The 20,049-nt window shown below is 46.2% G+C and overlaps 1 protein-coding gene and 1 pseudogene across 8 annotated transcripts in view; one reads left to right on the top strand and one right to left on the bottom strand.

Moving 5' to 3' along the window:
* ZBTB8B (zinc finger and BTB domain containing 8B) overlaps positions 1-6,209 on the bottom strand; it is a 30,668-nt gene extending 24,459 nt beyond the window's left edge. For 2 of the 8 annotated variants that reach the window (XM_064363634.1, XM_064363631.1), the window contains exon 1: positions 1,991-2,510. Coding sequence is in view for 1 of the 8 variants with exons in the window: in XM_064363630.1 (XP_064219700.1) it covers positions 1,729-1,732 (4 nt within the window). In the remaining 7 variants the exon portion in view is untranslated. The other 6 variants (XM_064363633.1, XM_064363637.1, XM_064363635.1 and 3 more) reach the window with 5 other exon arrangements.
* Positions 6,210-8,196: 1,987 nt separating this feature from the next.
* Positions 8,197-9,137, top strand: LOC105709453 (RWD domain-containing protein 1-like; annotated as a pseudogene).
* The last annotated feature ends 10,912 nt before the right edge of the window (positions 9,138-20,049 follow it).

The following is a 20,049-nucleotide window of genomic DNA, read 5'->3' as shown; positions in this document are numbered from 1 at the left end:
TTACCCTCTTGTTTGCAGTAGGTATATATACTGTAGCCCCCTCAACATGGAACAGCAAGCAGAGAGCCTTCATTGCCATCATTTTTTGCCTAATCATTGCACTAATAGCAGGAATAACAATTGCTGGTAAATAACTGCTCCCTCTTTTTTTTTTATGCCCTGTCTCTGTTCTTCTTGTCGCTTCATTCTCCTCCTTCACCGTCTCAGGGAGGATATTACATGGTTCTTTCCAAAAGAACCTACTCTCTCCCCATTTCTAGATTGGGTAACTGACCTTATCTTCCAAGGCACCCTCTGTGATTTCACCCCAGATGAAGTCCAGTTTTTTACCTTCATCCTTACCCTTTGCTTATTTGCTATTCCTACCCCCTCTCACCAACACCTACCCCATTCCCTTGGCATGCTACCTTCACCACAGTCTCAACTCAACTCAGTGCCAACTAAACCAGTCTAACCCAGCTCTGGCAAGCAACTGTTGACTGTGCCTCTCTGTCTCGGACACTGCCTACACTGCCATCCTTCTCCCCACACAAGACTAGATCCATACCAGAGTAACCTATCACCCCCACTTTCAATTAGGGAGACCTTTCCAGTATAATTTACAGCAACTAATACAAGTCTCTGAATCCTTCACAGAACATAACAAACCTCCATCTCCCACTGGACAAGCAGTTCTGTTATACACCCATATCTCACCTCCCTTACTCCCAATATCAATCAAACTTAGCCTCTACTAAACCCCGTCACCACACAAACAGCTCTGCTCTCTCAGGCCCCACTGTGCTTTCAACGCCATTCCCCAACCGGCCACCTCCTAGGGCACCTGCCCCCACAACAGTGTAAACTTCACTTTACAACTCAAACCCTCCACTGGTCATCCAATCAAAACATATTCAAAACTACTCTCTGCTTTTCAAGTCCCCCAAAACTCAACATCACCCTACTCCTTAATAAGAAGTCAGGCTTCTGCAATGGCAGACACCTTTTCTGCTTAAATCTCCATCCCTGGCTGCCCTCCTGTGAAACTGAGTCATCTAAAACTCAAGACTGTCTCTCCTCCACCCATTCTTTGCCAATAACTCCTCTCACTGGATTCTGGTAGACACCAAACGCTTCTTACTACACTGGGAAAATAAGGCACTGCAGGGCACTCAAACCCCTCATAATGCACCCCTACTCCCACTCACTGCAGCCACACTCGCAGGGACTTTGAGAGTATGACTCCTAAAGAACAACAAATTTTCACATCTCTTCAACACACACAATCAATTCCGTCTGCCAAGCCAAGGTGTCTTTATTTATTTATTTATTTATTTTTTTGGAGACAGAGTTTCACTCTTGTTACCCAGGCTGGAGTGCAATGGCGCCATCTCGGCTCACCACAACCTCCACCTCCTGGGTTCAAGCAATTCTCCTGCCTCAGCCTCCCAAGTAGCTGGGACTACAGGTGTGCGCCACCATGCCCAGCTAATTTTTGTATTTTTAGTAGAGACGGGGTTTCACCATGTTGACCAGGATGGTCTCGATCTCTTGACCTCATGGTCCACCCGCCTCGGCCTCCCAAAATGCTGGGATTATAGGCATGAGCCACCGCACCCAGCCCCCCAAGGTGTCTTCTTTTTAAGCGGCACCTCCACTTATATTTGCCTCCCCACTAATTGGACTGGCATCTGCACCCTAGTATTCCTCAGCCCAAAAAATTAGTATAGCCCAGGTAACAATCCTTACCCATCCTGGTCAACACTCCTATCTGGCACCACTGGGCAGTGCAGCTCATACCTCTGCTTGTGGGACTAGGAATAGCTACAGGACTGCAGGCGTTGCAACAGGAACTGCCGGGCTTTCCAACTCTCTCCTACTATCCCTCCCTCTCCAAAGACCTTACAGACAGTATAGAGGACATGGCCAAGTCCATTTCTAACCTCCAAACACAAATAGATTCACTGGCTGCGGTTGTCCTCCAGAACCACAGAGGCCTCGATCTACTTACCACTGAAAAAGGAGGTCTCGGTGTCTTCCTAGATGAATAATGTTGTTTCTATCTCAACCAATCCAAATAGTGCAAGATGCAGTCAAAAGACTTGAAGACTGAGCCCCAAAAATAAAAGAAAACAATTCTTCTGCCTGGCCCTCCTGGCCCGGCTGGTCTCTCAGCTCCTGGGCCCCTTGGCTGCTTCCCCTCTTTGGCCCTGCTATAACTCTGCTCCTCCTCTTGGTCTTTGGCCCTTGTCTCTTATGCCTTTTCACCCAGTTTTTGCAGAATCAATTATAAGCCTTTACTCGCAGCACAATACAAAACATGATGGTATTCCAGGACTACCAACTTGCAAGCCAGCCTCACCCCAACCAGCATCCCTACTCAGCATGAAGCAGCTAGAAACAAATGTTGCCCCTTCTCCATTTCTATTATAGATAAACAAAAGGCTGGAATGTTAGGGTCACAGCAAGGCAAGCCCATAGACACCCCTCCTTGTTCTCCCCTGCTAAGCCGAGCTCACAGCAAAAACAGCCTCACACCTTGCAAACAGGGCACCTGGGTTCCAGGATGTGGTCACACCCAGCCCTCGAACCCAGGATGGCAACCCAATTAAGCAGGATGTTAGCATTTAAGAACCAAGAGGCGGTTTTTCTTAGAATAGCCCCAGCCACCTGCAAACCCCCTATATAACCCCTATAGTCTATAGTCTGTAAGCTAGGCTGCTGCCTTCACTGCCTGTAGTGAAGCAGTCAGCCTGGCAGGTTGAAATAAACTTGCTAAACCTGACCCTGGGTCTGTCTCTCCATCCTTTCAGTCAACCTTACACAACCAAGCCTTCTCAGCAGTGTCTGCTGTTGCCTTTGACAATCAAAATACTAAGAGAAAAACAAGAGACAGAAAAAATACTACATTTTATTTTTTCTTAGAACTGAAAGAAAACATATCAGACTGGTAAAATCACATTTTTCAATGTGATAATATCCAGTATTGGTGGGAACACAATTTGGAATACCACAGCAGAGGGGAATTTGGCAATATTTATCAAGCTTTAAATATACACACCTTTTGCCCTGGCAAATTCATTGCAATCAATTTACTCATTTGACTATATTCCCCAAAATACATCAAATTATAAATTCAGGGCCGTACACAGTGGTTCATGCCTGTAATCTCAGCACTTTGGGGGGGCAGATCACTTGAGGTCAGGAGTTCGAGACCAGCCTGGCAAACATGGTGAAACCACTTCTCTACTAAAAATACAAAAATTAGCTGGGTGTGGTAGTGCACACCTATAAACCCAGATACTCAGGAGGCTGAGGCAGGAGAATTGCTTGAACCTCAGAGGCAGAGGTTACAGTGAGCTGACATCGCACCACTGCACTCCAGCCTTGGCGATAGAGCAGGACTCCAATTCAAAATAAAAAAAAATTATAAGTTCAGGACTGGGCAAAGTGAATCATGCCTGTAATCCCAGCACTTTAGGAGGCTGAGGTGAGTAGATTATTTGAGCTCAGGAGTTTAAGACCAGCCTGGGCAACGTGGCAAAACTCAGTCTCTATGAGAAATTTAAAAGATTTGTCAGGTATGGTGGTGCACACCTGTGGTCCCAGCTACACAAAAGGCTGAGGCAGGAGAATCGCTTAGGCCTGGGAGGTCAAGGCTGCAGTGAGTTATGATGGCATCCCTGCACTCCTGCCTGGGGGACAGAGCAAGACCCTGTCTCAAATAAATAAAATAAGTAAGTTTGGAGATGTTTGTTGCACCAGGTTTTTGTACTAGCGCAGAAGTAGAAACAATGTGAATGTCCATCAATAGAGGACAAGTTAAATCAATGACTTTACAATCACACAATGGAATATTATGCAACCGTGTAGAGTTGCCCCTGTGTTCATGTGAAAAAGTCACCAAGATATATTAAAAGAAAAAAAAAATGCAAGATGCAAAACAAAATGTATAGTTGATCCAATACATATATGCTTTTGCTGGTAAATATATGTTTTGTTGGAAGGCTGTATAAGAATTAACAGCAGACACCCTTGGGGAGAGGGAGTACAGAAATGTGTGGAGGGACTTTTTCCTTTTATTTTAAACCTTTCTGATGGAATGTTTTACTATGTACATGTATTCCTTTTCTTTCCTTTAGAGACAGGGTCTCACTTTGTCACCCAGGCTGAAGTGCAGTGGCATGATCTTGGCTTTTTGCAGCCTCGACCTCCCAGGCTCAAGCGATCCTCCTGCCTCAGCCTCCCAAGTAGGTGCAACTACAGGCATGCAGCACCACACTCAGCTAATTCTTAAAACATTTTTTGTAGAGATGGGGTCTCACTGTGTTGCCCTGGCTAGTCTTCATGGTCTCAAACTCCTGGACTCAAGTGATCCTTCTGCCTTGGCATTTTTGTTAACTAAGAAAAAAAGGAGGCAGGCAGAGGGGTAAGGAGTTGGTAAGCCTCGCAGAAAAATATGGAAGTATGCACAACACTTCTTAACTTGTTGTATGGTCTGATCTACAGGGCCTCTTCCCAGGGCACTTCCATCTTTCATTGGAAGAGCCTCCTTTCCAGCAATAGCACCTAAAACCAATTTCTTTTGGCTTTCTCACTGCAATTATTTTTTCTGTTGCAATTATTTTTATTCTACTTCCTGACTTTGCAAAAATCTATCCATATGGTACTTTCTTCAAAACTTTCCCCAATCCTGTACTTGGTATATATTGTGTAAATATTTATCTATATCAACCCCATTTGCCCGAAGTGTGCTGCTGCCCTGGGGAGTGCTGAGGATCACCACTGCTCCCAGAAAAGCAGCTCTTAGGGCAGAGTGCTCTCAGAAGCACATCTATCTACACTCTGGCAGGGAACCTCCCAACCACCCCATGGTTCCAATTCAATTCAACAGTTAACCTGCTACATACAAAGCCTGACACAAGGAAGATGCCAAGAATAGAAAAATGAACCAAATACAGTGCTTGTGCTCCAGGAGACAGCAGATGTCAACACAACTACCTGCAATACAAACTCTCATATACCTTTGAGGGAGTCCTAGCCAGATCACACGACTGTCTCCGTCCAGAGGCCAAAAGCAGCCTTGAATTCCACACCCAACCCTTTCTGAGTCCCACCAACCTGAGAATAACAAACACCTGCCCCTCAAGTTTAGCAAAATATTGGACTCTATTACTTATGAAACACTGTATAAAGTACAAGCATATTCATTTTACTTTTTAAATTAATTTTTTTAAAGAAGCACAGTCTTGCTCTGTTGCCCAGACTGAAGTGCACGATCCTAGCTCAATAAAGCCTGGAACTCCTGGGCTCAAGACATCCTCCCACCTCAGCTTCCCGAGTAGCAGGGACTACAGGTGACCGCCAACATGCCCGCCTTTTACAAGCACATTAATTTTCACCTCACAATAACCCAGTAGGACAGATACTCTACATCCTCTTCTTCAGAGGAGGAACTGAGATTCAAAGACACAGATAACATCACCAAGCTAGGAATGGAACAGAGAACCGACTGACTCCAGGGTTGACATCCTTAAACACTATGCTAACCAGGCTCCCCAAACCCTCCAGGACACGGTGCGACAGGTTGGGGAAGTCACTCCTTTCTTTTAGGCATGGATCGGAGGAGAACGATACTGGAGAAGTTTCCATTTCCACTTGAAGAATTTCAGGGTCAACTGCATCTAAATTGCACGCAAGACAGGTGGACCCTCCCCTATCCAGCACCAGGCGACCTGCGGAGGCCACCAGAACCAGCTACAGGGTACGGCGCCCGAGGGTGGGGCCCCGAGGCCTAGCCCCTCCCGTTGCCTCCCGCAGACAAAGTGACCATCGCTGCGGCAGGCACTTCCCCAGTGTGGCCGAGTCCCCGCGCCGGGGCACCATTCACCGTGGAGAAAGGAGTCGGCGCCGCGACCCCCCACCTGGACGACGCGGGAGGCAGCCCAATGCCAGGGAAGCTGGGGGCCCACAGCCGCGCCCGCCTCTCCCCACTCTGGAAGGGCTCGCGCGGTGGAGGTCCCAGGAGTTGCCAGGGCCAAGTGGACCGAAGGAAGATGACTGGGAGGGGGCAACCCTGCCCGCTAACCCCAATCTCGGGCCAGCCTCCCGGGCGCTCTGAATCCTCCCCCAAACCAACGAAAGCGGCAGCGCCAACACGCTTCTAGGCGCTCACCTTCTAGCGGGTTCCAGCCGCGCAGCTACGGAGCACCGCGCACCGACACGCCCCCCTTTCATTCACCTGGCGCCCTCCGATGAGAGGCGGGGTTGCTGGCCAATCGCAGGAGCGTCTGGGCTCGTGAAGGCGGGCCCTTGAGCCAGCAGGGTGGTCAATGGCGCTGGCGCCCCTCGGAGGATGCGCTCTGAAGGCGCCGGTGCTCGCAGGGAGATGGGAGTTGTGGTCTCAGCACTGGCTTTTCGGTTAAAGATAGAGTGGACAAAACTACAAGTACCAAGATGCCAAAAGGGGCGAGGACCAACGATAGTGAAAAGCTGCAGCTCGGTTCGGTCTTTTGAGTCCCACTTGAGGGACCTGCCAAGTACCGGTCTCTTTGTCTGGAGAGTGAAAAGCACGTCGTGGGTGTTAATGGAGCCCAGGGAATAAGAGCTGTGACTCATCAGTCCGCACACATTTCACCTACCGGCGCTCTCCGCAAAAATCCGGGAATAAGTGAAATGGTTTCATCGATTCAACAGGTTTTTATTGCATACCCGCGGTTACCATTACTGGGTAGTCGTTACAAAAGACAAACGATTCACCTCTTCCCTTGACACGCTCTCCGGTTCATACATACTAGTGAAAAGGATAAATGGCAGTACTAGGTGCTAAGTGACCGTACAGGCTCGTTCTGGGACAGCTGTGAGCAAAACAAGGCAGCTTACCGCTCTGAGGGAGCTTAGTTCTAACAAGGGTGTATTCGTTTGCTAGGGTCGCTGTACCTAAGTGTCACTAACCAGGTGGCGTCAATGACAGATTTTATTGTCTTACAATCCTAGGGGCATCTGAAAGCAAGATGTTGGCGGGGTTCGTTCCTTCTGGGCGCTGGGAGGGAAGGGTCTGTTCTAGGCTTCTCTCCTGGGCTTGCACATGGCCATCTTCATGTTTACAGGGCATTTTCCCTGTATATGTTTCCATATCCAGATGTCTCCTTTTGCTTGCAATAAGCCAGGATCATGCCACTACACTCCAGCCTGGGCAACAGAGAGATACTACCTCTCAAAAAAAAAAAAAAAAAAAAAGTATTTTTATAGGGATACCAACCATATTGGATTAGGGGTTCACTCTACTCCAGTATGACTTTTTTTTTTTTTTTTTTTGAGACGGAATCTCACTCTGTCACCCAGGCTGGAGTGCTGGCGGGTGGATAACCTGAGGTCAGAGTTCGAGACCAGCCTGGCCAAATGGTGAAACCCCGTCTCTACTAAAAATACAAAAATTAGCTGGGCATGGTGGTGTGTACCAGTAATCCCAGCTACTCAGGAGGCTGAGGCAGGAGAATTGCTTGAACCTGGGAGGCGGAGATCACAGTGAGCGGACATCCAGCCACTGCACTTCAGCTTGGGCAGCAGAGCAAGGCTCTATCTCAAAACAAAAGAAACAAAAGGCCGTGGTGGCTCACACCTATAATCCCAGCACTTTGGGAGGCTAAGGAGGTCAGATCACGAGGTCAGGAGTTCGAGACCAGCCTGATCAACATGTTGAAACCCCTTCTCTACTAAAAACACAAAAATTGGCTGGCCATGGTGGTGCACGCCTGTAGTCCCAGCTACTCAGGAGACTGAGGCAAGAGAATCGCTTAAATCTGGGAGGTGGAGGTTACAGTGAGCCAAGATCACGCCACTGCACTCCAGCCTGGGTGACAGAGACTTTGTCTCAAAAAAAAAATGGCTACCCTTTCCACTAAGGCCCTGTTGGGGAGTAGTGAGCCATGCTAAGATGAAACAGAAAACCAGTTGGTACATGTCTAAGAAACAAGAGGATGCTATTGGGGTGAGGAAGTAGATGGCAGGTAGACCAGCTTCATGGGCATGCAACCCATGTGGTGGCACAGGGCCACACACTCAGAAAGGGCTGGTGCTTCCAGGTGAGGTTTCTTACTTTAAAAAAAAAAAAAAAAGAGGCCTGCATCTGCCTGGCCACAGTCCGCTCTCCCAGGGCCGAGCTGCTGCAGGCCGTCTAGGTGCCTGGGGGATCCATGGGCAACAGCAAGGGCCACGATGACAGATTACAGTGAGGAGCAGTGCAAAGAGCTGGAGACTCTGGAGTCCATCTACCCTGACTCCTTCACAGGCAGATGTCTCTCAGCTACTCCTGTATAGCTCCAGTCCTGTGCATATTCTCTCTTACCAGCAGTACATCTGTGCTGTGAGGATGTTAAGGGGATGAGTGAAGAGGGGTTTGAGAGTATCATTAACTAGCTTGATTGCACATTGATCCAACCCTCCGAACAACTAGTCTTCCAAAACATAAATGGACTCTTCTGATACCACATTCTCCTTCAGTAGTGCTTCACTTGACAAGGTCCTGCTAAGTATTATCAGAAAATCCACCCAGCTTCACCATTACTGTGACATCTAGGCTGGAGAAAATGATGAAACTGTCCAGACTACCCTCAAGTTTACATACAGTGAAAAATATCCAGATGAAGCTCCTCATTATGAAATATTCTCCCAGGAAAATCTAGAAGATAATAATGTTTGAGACATTTTTAAATTACTAGCATCACAGGCTGAAGAAAATCTTGGTGTGGTGATGATCCTTACTCTAGTGAGAGCTGTGCAAGAAAAATTAAATGAAATAGTAGATCAGATAAAAACCAGAAAAGAAACAGAAAAGAAGCAGAAGAAGAAGCTGGAAACCAATTATTTCATGGCACTCCAATTTCTTAAATTGGAAGGCCAAGTTTGATGCAGAACTCTTGGAAATTAAAAAGAAAAGGATGAAAGAAGAAGCAGGAAAAAATTAATTAAGTGGGAAACAACTATTTGAAACAGATCATAATCTTGACACATCTGATATCCAGTTCTTGGAGGATGCTGGAAACAATGTGGAGGTAGATGAGTCTTTGTTCCAAGAAATGGATGACTTGGAGCTGGAGGATGATGAAGATGATCCAGACTACAATCCTGCTGGCCTAGAGAGTGACTCAGCAGACTAATGGACTGTCCCTATCTGCAGAGAGGCTTGACTGCCACAGCATCTGTGGCTGTGCTCAGAGGGATTTGATTCTCCTTTCTTTTTTTCTAGAAAAAAATTACTTTCAGGAGAATATTCTTCTGATAGCTTTCATCGTCGAACTTAATAAACTTACTTTAAAATTTAAAAAAACAAAAAGAGCCAGGTGCGGCAGCTCACACCTGTACTCCCAGCACTTTGGGAGGCTGAGGTGGTAGGATCAGTGGAGACCAGTCTGGGCAACATGGCAAAACTGAGTCTCTACTAAAAATACAAAAATTAGCTGGGCATGATGGCACATACCTGTAACCCCAGCTAATTGGGAGGCTGAGGCATGAGAATCACTTGAACTTGGAAGGTGGAGGTGGCAGTAAGTGGAGATTGCACCACTGCACTCCAGCCTGGGCAAGAGAGCAAGACTCTGTCTCCAAAAAAAAAAAAAAAAAGAAGGAGAAGAAAGAAAGAAAATTAAATTACTAATAAATAAAAAGAAAAAATCTAAATAAATATTTTTAAAAAAATTTTTAAGAGGGGGCTGGTGCCTAGTTTAATGCTCTGCCATTGCCCTCTTACTATTTTTTTATTTTATTTTATTTTTTTTGAGACGGAGTCTTGTTCTGTCAGAACCTTGCTCTGTCGCCCAGGCTGGAATGCAGTGGCGTGATCTTGGCTCACTGCAACCTCTGCCTCCCAGGTTTAAACGATTCTCCTGCCTCACCTTCCAAGTAGCTGAGATTATAGGTGCATGTCACCATACCTGCCTAATTTTTTGTATTTTTTAGTGGAGATGGGATTTCACCATGTTAGTCAGGACAGTCTCAATCTCCTGACCTCATGATCCTCCCACCTCTGCCTCCCAAAGTGCTGGGATTACAGACGTGAGCCACTGTGCCTGGCACCCTCTTACAATTCTCAATAGTTTTGGAGCAAGGAACTCTGCATTTTCATTTTGCACTGGGCCCCCTAAATTATGTAGCCAGTCCAGGTAACTGGAAATATGAATGGATAAAGAAGCAAAGGCCAGATTACATAGGAATTTGTAGGCCACCTTAAGGAGTTTGGATTTTTTCTTATAACGTGAAGGAACACCTTTGAAAGGTCTTAAGCAGGGAGGAATTAAGACACGATCTCTCCCCTGCTGATAGATGCTGATAGCTGGGGATAGGGTAGAGGTGGTAGAGATGGAGGAGTTGGTTTAGGAGCTCTTTTAGAGCTTGTCAGAAACGTAATTGCAGATCACTCTAAAGGTAACTTAATAATTTTAGGTGGTAAAACGTCAGCCAAACACCACTGTACTATCTATCACAGAAAAGCAGTTTACATATCTTTTGTAAAGCTGGATACCCAGAGAAGGACAGCATTCCTCTTAGTGTGACTCTCCTTGCCACCCAGTTCCCAAAGGCCAGCTTGGGTGCTGAGGACTTTTGATCATCATGGCAGCAGGGAAAGCATCAGTAGTGAGGAGTACCAAGTTTCTCTGGGCTCAGCCTTTTGTATCTTCTAACCTGGGAAATCGTGTCATTGATGCCTTCACCTTAGTTACGACTCTACCTAGAACTCACCCTGGTATTCATTCCACATCTCCTGCATCCAGGCTCCAAGTTTCAGGTCCCAAATTTTATGACTATGGCACATATATCCTGACCTAGTAACATTCCAGACTGCTAAAGTAAAAGGGCTTTTTAGGGTGACCTGCATAGGACATGCCCCTGGCAACTAGGCATAGGGCATATCTGGGGACTTTATGATGTCTACATCTGATGTAATCTGCTGTGGGACTTATTATCTCCAACTAGACCAGCACAACCTTTAGTATTAGATCCTCTGAACTTTAGTATATCTTTCAAGGTTTAGTTGAAACCAACCTGGCTAGTTTAAACAGAAAAGAATTCATATAAGGAATTAGGTAATACAAATTATCAGGGAGGCTGAGAATGACTTCAGGAATGACTCCAAACTGTCCCGCCACGATAGCTACCCATTTTTGCTACAATCAGGAAGGTAGGAAATCAGGACAGCATCACTGTACCTATTTATTAAGCTCAACAACACACTGCCGTGGCTGTGATTCAGGAAATGGCAGTCACCATTGCTGCCCCTGAAACAGCCTCTCAACCCCCACAAGGCTAATGACTGGACCCTGCAACCCTGCTGCAGAGACTCCTCGTACCTCTGCTGCCATACTTCAGCAGCAAGCAGCAGGCGGGTGGCCTCCACCTCATTTCACCTTCCAAATCTTGGCCATGACTTTTTAACTCTCCAGATTCTGCAGCACAGGAAGGGACACTAGAAGGAGATGGGAATGAATACTGAGTGCCAATTGACAATTCCCAGCACACCCAGCAGCATGAATGGCACAGCAACGTGTCACTGAATCTAAAACTTAGGACCTCCAGAATAAAAAGTAGAGAACTGAAAATTGCTGGCTGGGCGCAGTGGCTCATGCCTGTAATCCCAGCACTTTGTGAGGCCGAGGCAGGTGGATCACCTGAGGTGAGGAGTTTGAGACCAGCCTGGCCAACATTGCGAACTCTCCACCCCCAGCCACTAAAAATACAAAAATTAGGCTAGGCACTGTGGCTCATGCTTGTAATCCCAGCACTTTGGGAGGACAAAGGAAGGTGGATCACCTGAGGTCAGGAGTTTGAGACCAGCCTGGCCAACACAAAACCCCTCTCTACTAAAAATACAAAAAAATTAGCTGGGACCTATAGTCCCAGCTACTCGGGAGGCTGAGGCATGAGAATCACTTGAACCCAGAGGCAGAAGTTACAGTGAGCAGAAATGGTGCCATTGCACTCCAGTCTGGGTGACAGAGCAAGACTCCATCTCAAAAAATAATAAGTAAATAAAAATACAAAAATTAGCTGGGTGTGGTGGCATCGACTGTAATCCCAGTTACTTGGGAGGCTGAGACATAAGAATTGCTTCAGCCTGGGAGGTGGAGGTTGCAGTGAGCTGAGATGGCACCACTGCACTCCAACCTGCGTGACAGAGCAAGACTGTCTAAAAAAATAAAAGACCAGATGCGGTGGCTCATGCCTGTAATCCCAGCACTTTGGGAGGCCGAGGCAGGTGGATCATGAGGTCAGGAGATCAAGACCTGTATTTTTTGTACTAAAAATACAAAAAATTAGCTGGGTGTGGTGGCATGCACCTGTAGTCCCAGCTACTCAGGAGGCTGAGGCAGGAGAATTGCCTAAACCTGGGAGGCAGAGGTTTCAGTGAGCTGAGATCACACCACTGCACTCAAGCCTGGGTGACAGAATGAGACTCTTGTCTCAAAAAAAAAACAAAAAAACATTTTCTAAGGGATGGCATTTTGGAAAACAAGTAACTCTATCTTCCCAAAGGGAAATGAGAAAGTGTTGCAGCAGGCACTATTTGTTTCCCTTGTCTCTTCCTGAATTGTTTTGATTTAAGACATCATAGACTATTTGGAGCTGTTTATTGGTTTCTACATTGCCAGAGTAATTGATTGAAGTATCAGGGTATAACCCCTTCTCTGGTAACTGACACGTTATTGAGTACTGACTGATGCTGGGAGACAGCTTCTGTCAAGAAGTTGACTTTCTGGAGTGCTACAAAGGATACATTCATGAAAACCTCTAGTGGTTAGGGACAAACTGTGAATACCCACAGGGTGACTTTTGCACTATAAAAAAGCAAAAAACAGGCTGGGCGAGGTGGTTCACACCTGTAATCCTAGCACTTTGAGAGGCTGAGGTGGGCGATCACTTCAGGTCAGGTGTTTGAGACCAGCCTGGCCAACATGGCAAAACCCTGTCTCTACTAAAAAAAAAAAAAATATATATATATATATATATATATATATATAAATTAGCTGGGCATGGTGATGCATGTCTGTAATTACAGCTACTCAGGAGGCTGAGGCAGAATTGGTTGAACCTGAGAGATGGAGGTTGCAGTAAGCTAAGATCACGACACTGCACTCTAGCCTGAGTGACAGAGTGAGACTCTGTCTCAATAAATAAATAAATAAATATTTTAAAAGCAAAAAACAAACCCCCTACCCCTAACATCAGGGCATGTTCTGGCCTGACAGTGCCCTGTAGAAGCACTTGCTCTAACTGTAAAGGGACAGTGTCATGATGCCAGCAGGCTCCAAGTTCCTAATGGTACAAGTACTTGACCCAGGATAGGATACTATTGACTTATTTCTCACCAAATCACGACAGTGCTCCCACTAATATATGCACAGAGCCAAGAGCTGTGCTTGAGTAGGATGGGGAGCATGCTCCCTTTCATGGCAATGCTTTGCATGAAAACATAGCAGGAGAGTGGTATGGCTTGCTGTGTCCCCACCCGAATTTCATCTTGAATTGTAGCTCCCACAATCCCCACGTGTTGTGAGAGGAACCCGGTAGGAGGAAATAAATAATGGGGGCAGGGTGCTGTCATGATAGTGAATAAATCTCAGGAGATCTGATGGTTTTATAAAGTGTAGTTCCCCTGCACACACCCTCTCGCCTGCCACTATGTAAGACGTGCCTTTGCTTCTCCTTCACTTTCCATCATGATGGTGAGGCCTTCCCAGCCATGTGGAACTGTAAGTTCATTAAAACTCTTCTACTTTAAAATTACCCAGTCTTGGGTATGTCTTTATTAGCAGTGTGAGAACAGACTAATACAGAGAGAAATGAGGATGTTCCGTTTTCTGACCTGTGGGAATGTATTCCTCAAGTGATGGAAGTTAGTAATGATCAGCTGGTTTTCTACCTCAGGTGGCCCAATCCACAGGCTGTGAAAAAGAAGTTTCTAGGGAAGAACGTAAGAGTGGCACTTTGTGATGATACTCAGCAGACTTCTCCCATGGGTCTGTTCCAATTGCAGTGTCTTCTGTGTGGGTGATGCATTTACAAGATGTTCGCTTTCATAACTTGGTGCCTATGGATTGTAGATAGAGATGCACAGAGGCCATTAGTCCCACTAGAGATTGGGTAAAAGTAAATCATTGAGGCCAGGTGCAGTGGCTCACACCTAATCCCAGTACTTTGGGAGGCCAAGGTGGACAGATCATGTGAGGTCAGGAGTTTGAAACCAGCCTGGCCAACATGGTGAAACCCCATCTCTACTAAAAATACAAAAATTAGATGGACATGGTGGAGGGTGCCAGTAATCCCAGCTACTCAGGAGGCTGAGCCAGGAGACTCACTTGAACCCAGGAGGCAGAGGTTGCAGTGAGCCGAGATTACACCATTGTACTCCAGCCTGGGCAACAAGAGCGAAACTCCGTCTCAGAAAAAAAAGAAAAGTAAATCATTGAACAAAGTCATCACGGGACAATATATATTCCCTCAGACTGAAGAAGGACGTGACAACCATAGCTGCATGTTCAGGGCATGGACTGCATATGGACATACCCAGCCACCGGATTGTATACATTGGCTATATTTGATTCCCATATGGGGAAGATAGAAAAAGGCTACACTCCCTCACTAAGACTGTCTATGTTGCTCCCCACAGCAGGCAGGGCCAGGATAATTGCAAATGCACTATACCTGTAGCCACCCTGCAAAGTCACAGAGCATTTTCTGATGTCTGGAAAAAGGCCACAAACAAAACTTCTCCAGTCAGCATTCAGACAGGATAGGCAATGAATAAAACTGAGGACATTGAGGCTGTCACTGGGGAGACACATTACTGTTGTCTTCAGGACTTGGGATGTGTGTGGTCTATTATAGGGCCATTTATGAGGAGGTTGTCATGGCAGCTGCTGCGGTGCTAAACTTAAAACCACAGATAACACCGTTCCTTTTTTTTTTCCCCGAAACAGGATCTCACTCCATCCCCCAGCTGAAGTGCAGGGGTGCAATCATAGCTCACTGTAGCCTCAAACTCCTGGCCTCACTCCCAAAGTGATCCTCCCACTGTGGCCTCTCAAAGTGCTGGGATTACAGGTGCAAGCCACAGTGCCCAGCCTTCTTACATTATTTCTATTGTAATCTCTGTATTTACTGTGGCCAGCCACTGTCAACATCTGTCCTAGTGAGGAGTACTCAGAACAATGGTGAGCCACTTGAGGAACGATACACAATTCACCTCTTCTCAGGGATTCCCCAAGTTTCCACTGACAGTGGATGTGTGTGTTACTTGAATAATAGAGTCAGGAGCAGCTGGGCACTTCCCAAAAAGATGCAAGAATAGAAGCTGCCCACCTTGTCAGGAGACATCTGATTTGTCAAGAGCAATATGGTAGAGTGTGGATAACTTGTGTTGCAACAGATATGTGCTCCACCTGCCTTCATCCAACAAGTCACTACAATATCCTTGTGTGTAACTGATACCAAAGGCAAAGCCATCCCCTCTGCATCTCCAGGTTCTGGGCTACCATTTCTCCTCTCCTGGGAGGAATCATGAAGTGGTCACCACAAAAACATGTTGCACCTCAATGGAAGTCAGTATTTGTTTGTTCGTTTGTTTTTAGAGATGGGGTCTCACTATGTTGCCTAGGCAGGAGCACAGTGGTTATTCACAGGCATGATCCCACTGCTGATCAGCACAGGAGTTTTGACCTGCTCTGTTTCTAACCTGGGCCAATTCACCGCTCCTTAGGCAACCTGGTGGTCCCCCGCTCCCAGAAGGTCACCATATTAATGTTAAACTAAATGTAGGCACCCAATCAGCATAGTGCATTACAGCCCAGAACTCCTGGGCTCAAGTGATCCTCTTGTCTCAGTTTCATGAGTGCCGGGTCTGTCCCGCAGACCCTGGCTGAGTGATGGATGCAAGGAGTACTCAGACACAGGTATCTGGTGAAAGAGTGGCTAGGGAACTGCTGAAGAGGGGCAGCCTGGATAAGCTGGAACTGCTCGCTTTTATTCAGTACAGACATAATGCCAAAAGCCTGGAGCCAACACAATCTGTAGGTAATTAACATTGTTGTCACCTTTGCAGGGAGCAATGTCACACTTGGATGATCAAAGGTCAGTTTCCGGACAACAAAATAAACAAGACTATTTAGATAAACTCCCCTTTATTTCCTTGCACCTGCCTCTCGCCCTCTGCCTGAGGGTAAGAGAACAGCTGCCTTGAGCTTACTCTCTCCCGAAGCATTGCAGAGCCTTCTGACCTTTCAAAAGGTTCACTTCTTTCCCTATAGCTTCTTCTACCACTCTGACCAATCCCTCCACACTGAGTAGCTGGGACTACAAGGCACATGCATGCCGCCACGCTCAGCCAGGGTTTGTTATTAATATTAGCTTAGGCTGTAACTGATGTCCTTGCATGGTGTCACATGTCTGTAGTCCCAGCTACTCGAGAGGCTGAGGTGAGAGGATCATTTGAACCCAGGAGTTCAGCACTAGCCTGGGCAACATAGTGAGACCCTGTCTCTATAAAAATAAAAAATTACTCAGGCATGGTGTCACATGCTTGTGATCCCAGCTACTCAGGAGGCTGAGATGGGAGGATTGCTTGAGCATGGGAGGTCAAGACTACAGTGAGCTCTGATTGTGCCACTGGACACAATCCAGCCTGCATGACAGAGTGAGGCCTCAAAAAAAAATCCACTTAATCCAAGGGCAACTCTGGGTTGACCTGCCAATGTAGGGTGTTCACAGTTATTCCTAGGTGTATGCATTTTCCCCTGGATTAGATACAGTGGCCACTGCCTCCTGAGTCAGTTCCAAATGCCCTCTCAATCTATATTTTACTCCCAGTTGAGACCCTGACTTTATAGAAACTGTTATAGGTGGATTTTAGATAGTATGGCAGGCACAGGAATGGTCCTCTGGTGTGACTGCCTCAATTTGGTGGTTGCTGTTTGATTGTACTTTTTATTACGGATAATTTTTTTTTTTTTTGAGACGGAGTTTCGCTCTTGTTACCCAGGCTGGAGTGCAATGGCGCGATCTTGCCTCACCGCAACCTCCGCCTCCTGGGTTCAGGCAATTCTCCTGCCTCAGCCTCCTGAGTAGCTGGGATTACAGGCACGCGCCACCATGCCCAGCTAATTTTTTGTATTTTTAGTAGAGACGGGGTTTCACCATGTTGACCAGGATGGTCTCGATCTCTTGACCTCGTGATCCACCCACCTCGGCCTCCCAAAGTGCTGGGATTACAGGCGTGAACCACCGCGCCCGGCTACGGAGAATTTTTAATATACAAAGTATATTTATTGTAAATATCCTTTATGAGATAAAGGAAGTTCCATTATGGGACAGAAAGACTTAACAGCAGGGCTGCAACCCATTCCCTCTCTTTCCTGGGGTCTGGGGAAAAAGAAATGATCCTGGTCAAATCTTATATACATGCTACTAACTCATACCCTTAGTAAACACATGAATAGAATTTATTGGCCAAAAAATAACCGAAAATCCTTATTTATGAAATGTTCTTAACCGGATATACCTGGTCTATCTAGGTTGCTTACTATACATAACCCTGGAACTTACAGATTTATGGGGAACTTGGCTAGTCAGAAAATGGAGGATAGTCATATAAACTGTGTAATTAAGTGGATATAAGATGGAGATGTTCCATAACTAAAGCGTTGCCCTTTGTATAAGTAATGGCATCCACTCCTCATTCTTGGCCTTGCTTCTGCATGCTCCACAGCTGGACCCCACCCCGGCCACACCAGCCTCGGCGTCACTACAGAAGCCTCTGCTGAAAGTTGCTGCAGTTTCCCATTCCAGGGTCCCTACGGCTTCTGGGCCCACCCGCTGCACCAGCGTCATCTGCCATTTGGTGTTTTCTCAGAGAAGATGCAATTTGCTAATAATTTGTTTAGGATTTTTGTATTGATATCCATGATTGAGATTGATCCTTCCTTTTTATTCTTGTCATAGTCTTACCAGGTTTGGTTTCATGGTTATGATGCAACACAGGTGAGCCCTGTCCTGTATCATAACCATGACACCAAACGGTGCTTTTAAAAAGTCTTGAAGCAACTTCTATCACAGCAGCAGTGCACAGCAGCAGCAGAGGTACGACTCCTTGCAGAGCAGGGATACCCCATAAGCAGTGTGCCCAGAATAGCAGCTCAGAGGCAGGCCTGCACTCATATTTTTACTTTTAATTATATGCAAATATAATCTCTGCATATAAAATAATAAGGAGAGTTTGTGCAGAAATTTCTAGGAAAAGGGTGGCAACTTCCTGGATATCAGGATCATTGCCATGGAAAGGGGCAGTAAATTCTGGGTATTGCCATGGTAATGGTAAACTGATGAGACATACTGGTAGGCATGTTTTATGGAAAGCTGTTTCTGCCCCAGACCTGTTTTAGCTAGTCCTCAATTTTGTCCAGCATCTGAGCCCCAGCTCCAGAGTCCAGTCCTGTCTCCTACCTCAGTTATGCCAACTTCATGCAATGCACTGGAGAGTTCTTACTTTTTCTCTTCTCTGGAAGAATTTGTATAGGATGGTAATTACTCAGTCTCTGCCACAGTCTCCTTTTTGACTACTCAACATCCACACTCATTCTTCCTCCAAAATATAAAATACATTCATCTTCCCCCTGAGGGGTAATCTAAAGTCCCATAGAAGCTACTGCATCATACTTAAATCTCTGTATGACATGAAGTCTTCTCCATCAAATTCAGATGTGTGAAGATGTTATCTGTCTATCATTCAACACTCCCAATATACAATGATAGAGAAGAAAGGATGACTACAACTTTTTAAAAACCTATCATTCGGCCAGGTGCAGTGGTGGCTCTCGCCTGCAATCCCAGCACTTTGGGAGGCCGAGATGGGTGGATCATCTGAGGTCAGGAGTTTGAGACCAGCCTGACCAACATGCTGAAACCCCATCTCTGCTATAAACACAAAATTAGCCAGGTATGGTGGTGTATGCCTGGGATCACAGCTACTTGGGAGGCTGAGGCAGGAGACTCGCTTGAACTCAGTAGACAGAGGTTGTGGTACGCCGAGATCACGCCACTGCACTCCAGCCTGGGCGACAAGAGCAAAACTCCATCTCAAAAAATTAAAAAATTAAAAATTAAAATAAATTATTCATAGTTTATCTGAAATTCTAACTTAAAGGGGTGTCCTGTATTTTACCTTGCAATCTTAGTTCTAAACTGAAATAATTTCACCCTCTTCCCTATGATTCCCAGACATAAGGGTGGCAGCTACTTTTTCCAGTTATTGTTTTTATGATACTTTAGTTTCCCTTTTTGTCTTTGGTTCTCTAATACCTGCTTTAAAAATGTTTATATTGCTGGACGTGGTGGCTCACACCTGTAATCCCAGCACTTTGGGAGGCTAAGGCAGGCGGATCATGAGGTCAGGAGTTCGAGACCAGCCTGACTAATATTGTCTCTACCAAAAATAAAAAAAGTTAGCTGGGTGTGGTGGCACGCACCTGTAATCCCAGCTACTCGGGAGGCTGAGGCAGGAGAATCACTTGAACCCAGGAGGTGGAGGTTGCAGTGAGCCAAGATTGCACCATTGCACTCCAGCCTGGATGACAGAGCAAGACTCCATCTTAAAAAAAAAAAAAAAAAAAAAAAGGTTTTTATTAGAGGCCAGGAACAGTGGCTTACACCTGTAATCCCAGCAGTTTGAGAGGCCAAGGTGGGTGAATCGCCTGATATCAGGAGTTCAAGACCACGCTGGCCAACATGGTAAAACCCTGTCTCTATTAAAATACAAAAATTAGCTGGGTGTAGTGCACATGCCTGTTATCCCAGCTACTTGGGAGGCTGAGGCAGGATAATTGCTTGAACCTGGGAGGCGGATGTTGCAGTGAGCTGAGATAGTACCATTGCACTCTAGCCTGGGCAACAGAACAAGACTCAGTCTCAAAAAAAAATTATATTAGTTGAGCACAGTGGCTCATGCCTGTAATCCCAGCACTTTCGGAGGCCGAGGTGGGGGGAATCACCTGAGGTCAGGAGCTTGAGATCAACCTGACCAACATG

This window comes from Aotus nancymaae, unplaced genomic scaffold (assembly GCF_030222135.1).
Source record: "Aotus nancymaae isolate 86718 unplaced genomic scaffold, 86718_ANA_hifiasm-v0.15.2.pri h1tg000053l, whole genome shotgun sequence".
Lineage (NCBI taxonomy): Eukaryota > Metazoa > Chordata > Mammalia > Primates > Aotidae > Aotus > Aotus nancymaae.
Note: the sequence above shows the minus strand (reverse complement) of the source record. Positions and strands in the feature narration are given on the sequence as shown.